At 36.2% G+C, this 12,671-nt stretch overlaps 1 protein-coding gene across 1 annotated transcript; it reads right to left on the bottom strand.

Moving 5' to 3' along the window:
• Positions 1-247: 247 nt before the first annotated feature.
• LOC125653257 (uncharacterized) lies at positions 248-1,957 on the bottom strand. Its single transcript, XM_048882633.2, has 3 exons — positions 1,546-1,957; positions 1,010-1,186; positions 248-887 (listed from the first exon to the last, which is right to left on the bottom strand). Exons 1-3 carry the CDS (start codon positions 1,903-1,905, stop codon positions 372-374), a joined length of 1,053 nt encoding a protein of 350 aa, XP_048738590.2. The 5' UTR covers positions 1,906-1,957; the 3' UTR covers positions 248-371.
• Between the last annotated feature and the right edge of the window lie 10,714 nt (positions 1,958-12,671).

Raw genomic sequence — 12,671 nt, forward strand, 5'->3', positions numbered from 1 at the left:
AACATCAATACTACAATTTATCATATACAGAAACATTCTAATGTAGTGTTGTTTCAAATTAGTTCTACCACTTTTCATCTCATCATCCACCTCTTTAAGTTCAGAGTTTAGTATGAAAAATTAAGAAAGGGTTTTATAGAACTCACTTTGGAGCTATTACTTAGGTTAGTGAGGTGAGCGATGTGGTCCATGGGCCTCTTTATTCCACAGCCAGCTAGCTTAATTTCCTTTTTGGATACATGAGTAACAATGTAGTATCCTTTTGATTTCTTGTATTATTTTATACAGTAAATGGACATACATTTATGAAAACTGTTTTGGATTTATTTATCAAACATGTCAGGGAATTAATTTCCCAAATAAGGGCAAGTTCACATCTGCATAATGTTCATGATATGCTGCCGAAACGCTACACCATCCCCTCTGTTAATATATATGTTGGGATAGGCATTTGGATGGCCATCCTGATCGTCATCAATAAATGCTTCTACATCATCATGATGTAAGACGCACAAATTGTGAAGTACACATCCCGATATTATAAGCATAACAATTCTGTCCAATTTCCGAACTGATAATTCTCGCAGCCTTCGAAATCTTCCTTTAAGGTGTCCAAATACGCGCTCAACAACCACTCCTGCCGAAGACAGTCTTTGGTTAAATCGCCTTTGCTGAGCATTCAACCTACCATTGTCTCTAAAAGGTGTAACTAACCAGTTTCTAAGTGGGTATGCACTATCACCAACTATGAACTTCCCTGGTGTCACACTTTGTCCATGTTCAGCCTTCTCAAATAATGACGAATTACGAAGGACTCTAGCGTCATGCGTGCATCCTGGCCACCCAGTGTATGCGTCACGTATGAGCATGTCCCCATCGGCAACAACCTGTATAAAGCACCGGTTTATGAGCCTCTTTGATACAATTCAGCATTGATGAATTAAAAAAAAATGTTCCGACAGAGTTTAAATCATAATGGTAAGCTTATATTTTGGCACATTATTTTTACCTGTAATTGGACTGATGGAAAATGTTTACGGTTGTAGTAATCGTTATCGCCACCAGGAGCCGCTGACAGCCGAATATGAGATCCATCAATGCAACCAACTATATCTTGTACGCCAGATAGTATTTGAAAATCTCTTGACAGGGCGTTCTGTGTCTGAGCATCAGGCCAATTTATAACCTTCATAATAAAAAAATAATAACAATAATAAAAATCAATATACTAGGTGCAATTTTAATTTAGCAGATTTTTGTGAATTTTTTTTCCCCAATATAAAAATCAAGTTATAAAGCTTTTAAATATGGTATTTTCCCCCACATATATTTTTGCATGCAAAACGGACATGGCTGCAGCTTGTGGATAACTTCTTATTTTTTACAATATTTTATTCATCGTCAAAAGTCGGAATAGAAGGATTGACCAGCTTTAGGGGAAAAAAATTCGTTCTAACCCAGGTCATGTTTTTATATCCTCTTAAGTACTTTCTTCTCGACTTCTTCAAATTGTTATTAAACCATACTTGTAAGTGTTATACTTGCATCAATTGGGTTTCCATTTACAGCCGTCGATACTTTCGCAACTATCTCGTTTACTGTTGTCACACCAACTGCAAACGTATTCCCAACCTCTCGTAAGCTTTCCTGGTTAGCCATGTACCAAAGGAAAATAAGCAGCTGTTTTTTCGGTGAGATTGGTTCAGAACCACCTGGCCATAGATTTTCGTCAAGCAAATTTACCACTCTAATCAATATTATGTTAAAACTTTCAGTACTCACTCGAAAGTGTCTCAAGAATTGTTTGCTATTAAATTCAGGGACAATAACTTCTGAAAACCCAAATAACCTCGGGATGTGACTCCGTTTCTGGTTGAGGAAAAGGGCCAGCACATGTATTGACATTGATTGTTTGGCTAAAAGGGTTTCATATTCATTTTCATCTGAAATAAATAATTCTTGAATAATGTATTTATGAATGTTCTCCATTTTGAAGAGTTTCTAGAGGCAATTAATTGTGTTTGTCTTAACTTATGCGCGCGCATCAAGAGTTAGGTATCGAGGGTTAAAACTCGAGTTCCAGGAGAAAACATTCTTTGAGACCTGGTATGGTAAAGATTTCCCGTATCCTGTTGGTAAAACGCCAACACAGTCATCACCCCTCATAATTGCAGTTAGGATATCTAATTGTTCGTCCTTCAGTCTCTCTACTTCAAATTTGTCTTTCACTCGCTCAAATACCGCTGCAACGCTTGATCTAGACGCCATTTTAAAATATCCATCAACAACGCGGAGAAACGAATTTTGTGATTGGTTGATTTTTAAATATTTTTTTAACACTTTATGTAAATAACTCAAGTCACTGAACACGACTCTCTGTGGGTCGTTGTTAGATCTTTGTGTAGCGATTGCATGAGCGGCTCAAAGATCTAATTTTAATTAGATTGTACAGCCACCAATATGTGATAGATACTGCCAGGGATAATCAGTTTTCGTTAAATTGGTTAGTATGCTGTTTTACGGGTAAGGCGTGCGCCGATTGATGATGGGCGTTGAAGCAGACAGGAATTGTTATGTAACAGATATACACATACCTGTGGCCGCTTTTTTTCAGTCAGTAATGTTAAATAGTTCTTTCTCTCTCTCACATTTTATAAAGAGTTTGCTAATGCAAGTCTTTAATCCTTTTCCTACTTTAATATTTGTGTTATACATGTTTTCTTAAAACATTTGTACAAATACATGTATAGAATTAAATTCCTGAAAAATTATTTATGAAGCCACCAATATGTGATTGATACTGACAGTTATAATCAATTTTCGTTGAGTTAGTTTTGCTGTTTTACGGGTAAAGCGTATTAAATTTTATATACACATGCATCGTCCGACGATGGTATATGGCAATCTACCATTGTATTGAATGTATGGTTCAATAAATGTAAAATGAGAAGCTTTTGAAATATGTGACAAGTCGGTCATCTTCTAGCATCCTCGTAAAATTCCCATCATCAAAGAGATGGACGGTCCTTCTCTCACTCGTGCGCTCCGCGCACTCGTGACAGAAGGACCGTCCATATATTTGATAATGTGAATATTACTCGGATGCTAGAAGATAACCATTACCTATCATTAGGTCAAATGCTGTCTTCCGTGTTTCATACCGATTGTTAGGCCGTTCTTGGCACACTGATTTTGACTACGGATAACTCCATTTACATGAACAAGATATAGGGCTCACGGCGGGTGTGACCGGTCGACAGGGGATGTTTACTCCTCCTAGGCACCTGATCCTACCTCTGGTATATCCAGGGGTCCGTATTTGCCCAATCCTCTATTTTTGCATATAAGAGTTATGAGATTGGTCACTGTTCGTTACCTTCACCTTTCATGGGGTGCTGCTGAAACGCGGAACGGAAAATGAAACGGAAGACGGAACGGAACGGAAAATATTGTATGCAATAATGTTATGAGGAGGTCAGCATTTTACAAAATTTAAGGTTATCTTGAACAAGGGAAGCAGAAATTACAGAGAGAGTGTTAAGTCATCCACAGAATCCACCGTTTCATATATTTCATACTAATGCATTAAGTATTTTAAAACCATTAACTTGCCATGAAAAATATTAATAAAAAAATAAAAATAATCTTACTGTACTAGGCTTGAATTTTCAAACTTTATATCCATTGAAGAAAGCCCCCCCCCCCCCCTGAAAACAACAAGTTAAAATTATTTTTTCAACAATTTCCCCCAAACATAGCCTTCTGAAATCGGACTTGCTTTTATTCGTAATTTAGTTCTACACCTGGTATTTAAAGCGAACGAGCCCGGTGTGTATAAAGGATATGGGATGTGTTTATGTGAAAGTTCGTACATTTACTGACATCCTGCGGATTATTGTTGAACCCGAAGAGAAACAGCGGGAACGAAAGATTGAAACAGAACCAATGAAAACTAAAGTGAAGTTTACCATCCATAGTATGAGAAATTAACAGATATGAAATAGCTAAAAGACTAACAGACAATTTATGCTTGAATGGAATTAAAAGGTCATCTCATTATTTATCTAGATGTTAAGATACAAGTATTTATTTAATAGTTAAAAAAAAAAACTATTAGAAGTCCTCCCTATTTCACAAAGTCTCTGTTACTTAAAAAATAATATATCAAACACAAGATGTTTAACTTGCTGACTTGATAAGATCATGAATTGTCGTTGTTATAATTATATATACATACCACACTCCCTGTTGTAGGTACACACATACACTGTATTATGTGTAAATTTACATGTAAATGAGCATTAATGACGTTTCGCCAACGGGGGGGTCATATAAAGTACGTGTGTTCTTTCCATTCTCTACCCATAGGTGTCGCTGCTCGCTAACATATCTGTCATTGCCGACATTTCTAAATTCTTGTAAAATGCTTTGCAAATTTTTATACAGATGTTTAACAATCGCTAAAATCAATTTATGATGCAGAAGTTTCAGATAAAATTGTTTTACCGATTGTAAACAAATTCCCACAATTTAGATTTTAATCATGAATAAGTATTTTCTTTCCATTTTTGGTGTTATCTTTGCTACATTAATCATTCTAATCTTAAATTCTGTTCCGTTTTCTGTTCCGCGTTTTAGCAACACCCTGTTTCATGGATGGTTTACCGGACCAGTAATCGATTCAACAACATCAGTTCCCACTCGGATTTGCCAAGAAGTGGAAGACCTCCAATGTATTCAGCAAGACAAGATATAGTTATTGCAATTGTGCGGCAGGGCCTTTCAAACAGGGAAGATATCATACCAGTCCTGAAAAAGTCTTTGAGCAAAGTGGAATTGATGCTTCTGATAGCACCATTCGCCGTAGACTAGTGGAAGCTGGTCTCTCAGCCCGTTTAGCGAAGACAAAAAAACCTCTACTGACCCCGGTGCATCGCCAGAAGAGGATGAGCTTTTCCAGGGCTAAAGCAAACTGGAACTGGGTAGACTGGTAAACTCTTTTGTGGACCATTCGGATGAATCGCGCTTCGCTTAATTTGAATAAGATGGAAAGGTCCACGTAAGGCGCAGACAACATGAAAGAGTATGCAAACTGCTGCATTGTGCCCACTGTGCAGTTTGGTGGCGGTGAAGTGATGGTCAGGGGTATCATGCTCTACAGGGGCACGGAATTCCTCAAACGAAGTAAGGGAGACATGAGGGTTACATAGAAAACTTGGCAATGCCTTCAGCTCATCGTTTGGGATATGGTGACAATTTTTTTTTTACATGGATGATAATGTCCCATGTCACAGATCGAAAGTGACAGTGACGAAGGAGTGGAAGGAAAACAACCGTTTTATCTGTCCACTACAGAGTCCTGACCTTAACTCAATTGAGAATTTGTAGCAGGATTTATTGATTGATTGAGGTTTTACGCCGTTTTGATAATATTTCAGTCATTTTACAGCGGTGTAGCAGGATTTAGGTAAGGCAAAGAAACGTGTACGTTCCCAAAATTTGAATGAACTTTTTCAAGTTTTAAGTGATGCTTGAGACGATATTCTAGTACAAAGGTGTCAAGACAAGACCTTATTAAAAGTATGCCACGCAGAATACATGCAGTTATTGTCGCTAGAGATGGATACACCAAATATTGACACAAATTTCAAATTCAACTGACAATGTTGTAATATGAAAAATAAATGGGATTCTTTAACATCTTGAATTTTTGTCTTTTACTAATTATTTTACAAAATAAAGTAAGGATTCAATTTTTTAAAATCATCATAGTTAAATATTTCTAGGAAAAACATGTAAAAAAAAAAAGTTTTTATATGCTTAAATGTATTTATGGTAAGCAGTGTATCTGAACGTCAGAAATTAAAAAAACAAATTACAGTATCTATCAATTCACATTTACTTTAACGAAGAAATAGAGATCCAGATATTAAGGATAGACAACAATTAATGACAACAGGATAATGAAAGGTGAAGATAACGAACAGTGATCAATCTCATAACTCCTATAAGCAATACAAAATAGAGAGTTGGGCAAACACGGACACCTGGATATACCAGAGGTGGAATCAGGTGCCTAGTAGGAGTAAGCATCCCCTGTCGACCGGGCATCTGCCGTGAGCCCTATATCTTGGCAAGGTATAATGTGATTTATCATTTTGTCTTCCATATACGATTATTTCTATGCAAGTTTGTTTGATGTAAGTGATTTCCCACATGAACATTTATGATTTTTTTCTCCAACGTGAGGCATGGACACGATTTGAGCTGAAAATCTTCAAATTTTATTTGTCAATTTTTAAGATTTAATGCTTATTTAAGGTATATTTAATAGTCAAACAAAAGTTGAACATCAGTTGTTGAGTTGCAAGTGAGATACAAAACTCACAATTTTGTGGGAAGTAAACAAGGTTTGTGCCATGTGTTTGTTTACATATAGATCGCTTGATAGAGAATATCATGTTTAAAACAAAATGAGATGTGACAAACACTAGAAACTATTTAATTGTGTTTACTTGTAAATTGAAAACATTGCTTTAAACGAAACTTTTACTAGTATATTTAACCAATGTAAACAAGAACATGATATGAGCCCTGTTTACATAACAAAGAATTGTGAGCTCTGTATATACCTCGACAATTGACATTCAAATTTTTGCTGACCATTAGAAATACCCTTGTTAAGCATTTTATACATTAAAAATGGAAAAATAAAATTTGAAAATTTTCATCTCAAATTGTGTCCATGCCCCTTTAAATGGTGATGATATGCCTTTTTGTGTTTTCTTTAACACAATCCACAATATTTCAACTTTACATGACGCTTCATGTGCCGATTCAAATGTTTTATAGGGAACTTACCACAGTGATCACAGTTGAGTTTTTTCTCATCATGGACCTGGAAATATATAAAATGGATGAGCCAGAAAGGAATTTATATGAACACATTTTATTGATAAATAAATAAATTGGTACTATTTAGTGGATGTTAGCTGCGGCCAACAGTGAAGTAGTTTTATTTCCTGAACATTGATCATATACAAGTATTTGGCACGTAAATCCTAAGAAAACACATGTGAATGTTGATTGACCCTTATCATTTGAATATTACACTCCTATACAAGGAACAGGATTTACAGGAACTAATCATATAAAGAAGGCGATTGTTTTGAATGTCCTTAGTTTATAACCCATCATATTTTACATGTGTTTAGTTTCATTATTCTATGTATGTGTTCATATTGTTTCACATTATTGCAATTGGTTGTCGCGCAGCGTCCGTCGTACATGTATGTTAACAATTGAATATTTTTAACTTCTTGATAACTAACATTCCAATTATTTCAAAGTTTAGTATCAAGCATCTATCGGACATGGGAGACATATTGTAAATTTCAGGACTCCTGCACCCCTGGGGCCTTAGGGCGGGGCAAAATCTGTCACAAATTGGCCAATTTTAAAAAATCTCCTGCTCTACCACTGCACATGTGCAAGAAAAATTAAATGCATAGTTACATTGAGCGGGAAGGCCACTACTCAAATTGTAAATTTCATGATCCCAAGGGTAGGAATTTTGGTATCAGAGTGGACCCAAAATGGTCGTTATTAAATATGTGAACATTAGAAATTTTGAACTTCTTGATAACTACCATTCCAATTATTTTCAAATTTGGTATGAAGCAGCTTTGGGACTAGGGGACATCAACTGTAAATTTCAGGACTCCTGCACCCCCGAGGCCTTAAGGTGGGGCAAAAATTGACTAATTTTCAAACATATTTTAAAGTCTTCTCTACACCTGCATATCTTTAAGAAAAACGAAATGCATAGTGTTATAGAGTAGGAAGACCTTTACCAAAATTGTAACTTTCAGGGTCCCCGGTGTAGAGGTTCTGACTCCAGGGTGGGGCCAGCCTTGGTATCTATAGAGTATGTGTGCAAAATATATAAATGATACATGTGTCTGCTCTAATGCTATTGATACTGAATTGAAACTAAATGGATATTTAGATGAAGTAGGTAGGCCTTTACCAAAATTGTAAATTTCATGATCCTGGGAGAGTAAGGGTATGGTTTCATTTGGTTGGTTGTGTATTGTTTAACGTCCCTCTCGAGAATTTTTCACTCACATGGAGACGTCACCATTGCCGGTGAAGGGCTTCAAAATGTAGCCCTATGCTCGACACGTACGGCCTTTGAGCGGGGAGGGATCTTTATCGTGCCACACCTGCTGTGATACGTGGCCTCGGGTTTTACGATCACATCCGAAGGACCGCCCCATTTAATCGCCTCTTACGATAAGCAAGGGATTTGAGGACCTATTCTAATACGAACCCCTGTTTCAGGTTGGTGCCAAAATTATTAAAATAACGATTTGAAGGAATTCTTTAAGTTTGCTGATACAATATAAGATCTAAATGCATATTTAGGAATAGCAAAAAAGGATGTGTAAAAATGGTTAATTTCGCAACCCCAGGGTGTTCACTTTAGAATGGGTCCATATTAGTCAGATGTTTAATGTTAATACATATACATGTATTGTATTATGTAAAGTCTTTCATCAGTGTTTGTACTTTGAGTGCATTGTACATAGTTCTATCTTGTTTTATACTGTTGCTGAAAATTAGTTTTGCTTAGATATTCTAAAAGGATTTTTTTTTGTAGATTTCATAGCACTTGGGACTAGTGTTGCATTTAACTAGTACTCATGTAATCGATAAGGCCTGTGGGACTAGTGATGCATTTAACTAGTACTCAGGTGACCGATAAGGCCTGTGGGCCTCTTGTTGGTTTCCCCCAGCTCTTTGTCTTGTCTTGTTGGAAGTTTCCTTCCTATCATGCCACGTCTCCATATGAGTGAAATATTCTCGAGCGGGACGTAAAACAATATTCAATCAATCAACCTATCATGCAATTATTTCACGCTCAAAATCAGATTCAAGTACATTGTGTATTTACCTGTGCCGTTTAGGACCAGCTTGTAGAATCTCTTGGAATAACACATATAATGGTGCTTTCCCCTCATGTCTCATCTCGTGATCGTACACCGCTGATTAACTCTTGAGTTCCTTTCCACAATATATATTTGGCTCCATTGTAAACTTGAAACTATGAATACCCAAACACGTAACTATTCATGCATCTTTCTTCTTAATTTGTTATTTGATTCGTGGAATCTATCTATTTTGTTACATTATCAATTGTGCAAAATAAGACTCTCTATTTAGTATTGCTTATAGAAGTTATTAGATTGATTACTCATTGTTATCTTCACCTTTCATTGTCCTGTTGTTTATGATGGAATCTATCTTTATAATTCGTATAAATTTTACTGATCAATTTTCAATGATGCGGGTTTTATCTGGAATCTGATTAAAGTGTAGACAAATAGTAAAACTAATTTAATCCATGGAAACAACACCGACCGACGTTAACTGAGTCAGAGATAGTACATGAAGGTTCTAGCTGCACGCCTATACTCTGATAGTTTGGGGTTACCAACGTATTTAAGGTGAAGATCATTATACTTTGGCGAGGTTAAGACTGTGTAAAATAGAATAGAGTAGAACTAACTGTTAAAAATTCCCTCAAAGTGTGCTTCTTTCACGCCATTTTACCGTTGTACTAATTCGCGTAGCACGTGGTCTGCCACCGTGTCATACATAAGTAAGATATTCTGCCACTAAATTTCCACTTGCATTTCTATATATTGGAGTGAGTAAAGACTTCAATGACACTAAAACTGAATTTTGATATGAAACATTATCTTTAAAATAACACATTTTACAGGGATTCAGTTGTTGCCTTTTAACTTATATGATGAATAATTGGATCGAGTCAATGCTAATCTTCACGTTCGATCCATATCCGAGTCTTCTAATGAGTTACGGAAAAGGACGAGCGAGATCCGATTGGGCAATGTGGGTTATTATGTAATCAATTTACGTCATAATGCTATTACGTTGGACATTTGAAAGAGGTGTATATTATCCGAAAGGATTGTGATAAAACCGGAAATTGCCAATAATATCCTTTTTTTTTATATTCTTAACCACAATTTTTTAATTATAATTAATAAGACAGTATAGTTTTTATATAAGTATATGGTATTAATGATATTATTTTAGATCAATACAATGTTTAACCATCAGTGATGTACAATATTCACCAAGCCTGGAGGGCGAGGCGAATAAGGCACTTCGACGACAGCTTAAGCATCGTATTAACCCGGAAAATATTGGAATCGACACGATACCTGTTCAGTCATGTTTGTTAACAGCTAGAGTGCAAGATCTGTATAAAGTGTACTGTAGATTAAGAGATTCGTACATGTTTCAAATGACTAAATACAGCTCCAAGATGTTTGTCTACATGCTGCGGTCTCTAAACCATTAACAGAGTTATCTCTAATCTTTATGATACATGCCCGCTATCACCTTTCAATTGGAATCTTCTTACATCCATTCAACACAAAAGAGTCATACAACACTGGTATTGATGCAACCCGTATATGATTTTAAAATATGTTGCAATCGATGATTTTATTATTCACTAAAAAGGCGAGGATAGTATATTCATGGGATTAAAAGTACATTAACCTCATTTTACCCTGTTGGTTTTCTTGATGGGGTGAACACACCACTGATGAATTATTATCCCTTTCGTTTTGAGTTCAGATATGCTTGTTAATGACATTTCAATAATTTCTCAATTTCAACGTCATCATAATAGGCAACTTTTTATCCGATTCCATTTGGCATCACACCTTAATTAAGAGGATCGGTCTAAAAAGAACGGAAATTTTCAAATACGACGTCTGACTGAAGGAAAAGTGCCAACATTCGAAATATTGAAATTATACGTTATGGTGTTACCATTCACATTACATGAGAATTATAACCTATTTCTATTTATATATACATTTGATGTTTCTACGGGTTTTAACGGGGCATGCACCTGTTAAGAATGCTGAGGACATTTTGAACATTTTTGCTGATTTTGATATTCAAAATTGTGGCGCTTTCCCAGTAGCCAACCGTTGCGATATTGTAACTTCCGTTCTTGTCAAGCCCTAAAATAGTTGAAATCGTGTTTTCCTTTGATGGAACGCATGTCAACCGGCGACAGGTACATCATCATTAGGAAAATCATCGCTGCAGCGAATTTTGCCACAATAATCCAAACAATTGTTTGTTTAGAGTACAGAAACGGGTGTTAAACTGAGTGGGGGTATTTGTCCAAGATGGCGATGTTCGTCCCTTGTATTGATATGATAGTACTCGTAATTTAAACGATGTATCATATAATATTTAAACGGCCTTTTCATCATATTCATAAAAACAATTAAAACATTATGTTAATTCAATCCAAAATTGCATATTTTGTCCTTTTGGACTTTATGATATTTATTTTCATGCCATCGACGATAGGGGGGGGGGGGAGGCATATTGTTTTTGGTCCTGTCTGTAATTCTGCAATTCCGTCATTCTGTTTGAAACTTTAACCTTGCTAATAACTTTTGAACGGTAAGTGCTACAACTTTGATATTTCACATGAGTATTCCTTGTGACAAAACCTTTCTGTGGGTACCAACATCTTTGACCCTGTGATCTTGACCTTTGGGTTTGACCTACTTTTTGAAAAGTAATTGCTAGAGCTTTGATATTTCACATGAGTATTTCCTGTGACAAGACCTGTCCGTGGGTACCAACATTTTTTTTTTACTCTTGACCTACGTTAAAAAAAATGACAATGGTCATCAATGGTAAATATAAGTCCTTCTGGGGAAACTATCAGTGCAGAAAAATGTGGGTTTTATGGAATTTGATCACGTGACCAACCCCTATTTAAATCCCCATAGATATTTTAAAATGAAATCTTATTACTTATATTTACATTTTTGATCGATAGCCATTGCTGAATTATGTGAAAAATATGTTACCATACATTTCACATTGTTGACCTACATAAAGATTCGTTCAAAATGACAAAAACACAAAACAAAGTTCCATCAAAAGAATATCAACAAATACATATACATTAACTCAGGAATATATAATTGAAAACTCTTCCTTGTGTCTAAATTGGAAAAAACTGATAAAAAACGTACTGCGAACGGGGGCGCGCTACGTTACAGTTTTGCTGCGCCCTTTCACTTTTGAAAGTTGAAGACACAGTTGTTGAATACAGACATTGAAAGATAATCTGTGGACATTACGGAGTTAACAGAAGACTGAGGTGGAGGAACATGAATAACAGGGTGGCAGTCGTCAGGTGGAGGTAAATCATTTATATGTAGGACAGAGGACGCAGATGAATCTCCTGATAGAACTGACAATGCAGAGGGTGTGGAAGTGTATGAAGGTAAGCGACGGTTTTGATTTGGATCTGTAGGCTAATATTTACAAACATGAACTCACTGAACGCTTCTGTTGACTCAATAAATTTCTATTATAGGATTTCAACGACGCCTCCCATCGATGCCCCGACATAAACATGATTTGATGTGTTTGGAAACCGGCATCACTCATGGCTGTGGCACGCAGGCAGTGTGGTGTGTAGGTCTTAATGCACTTCTGAGGTGCCATTAAGGAAAGATCTAGTGATGCAAATATGTCATCGTCTAGCAGAAGGTACAATTCCGCATCAACCGTATCAAAGTTGCCAAATTCAG

This window comes from Ostrea edulis, chromosome 7 (genome assembly GCF_947568905.1).
Source record: "Ostrea edulis chromosome 7, xbOstEdul1.1, whole genome shotgun sequence".
NCBI lineage: Eukaryota > Metazoa > Mollusca > Bivalvia > Ostreida > Ostreidae > Ostrea > Ostrea edulis.

Bases quoted from the DNA above. Each gene is read 5' to 3' on its own strand.
- LOC125653257 (XM_048882633.2), bottom strand. From the start codon at position 1,905: ATGTCAATACATGTGCTGGCCCTTTTCCTCAACCAGAAACGGAGTCAC. The intron at 1,187-1,545 runs GCAAGTATAACA...TTTATTATGAAG, and splicing joins TAAATGGAAACCCAATTGAT to GTTATAAATTGGCCTGATGC. The intron at 888-1,009 runs GTAAAAATAATG...TGCTTTATACAG, and splicing joins TTCCATCAGTCCAATTACAG to GTTGTTGCCGATGGGGACAT.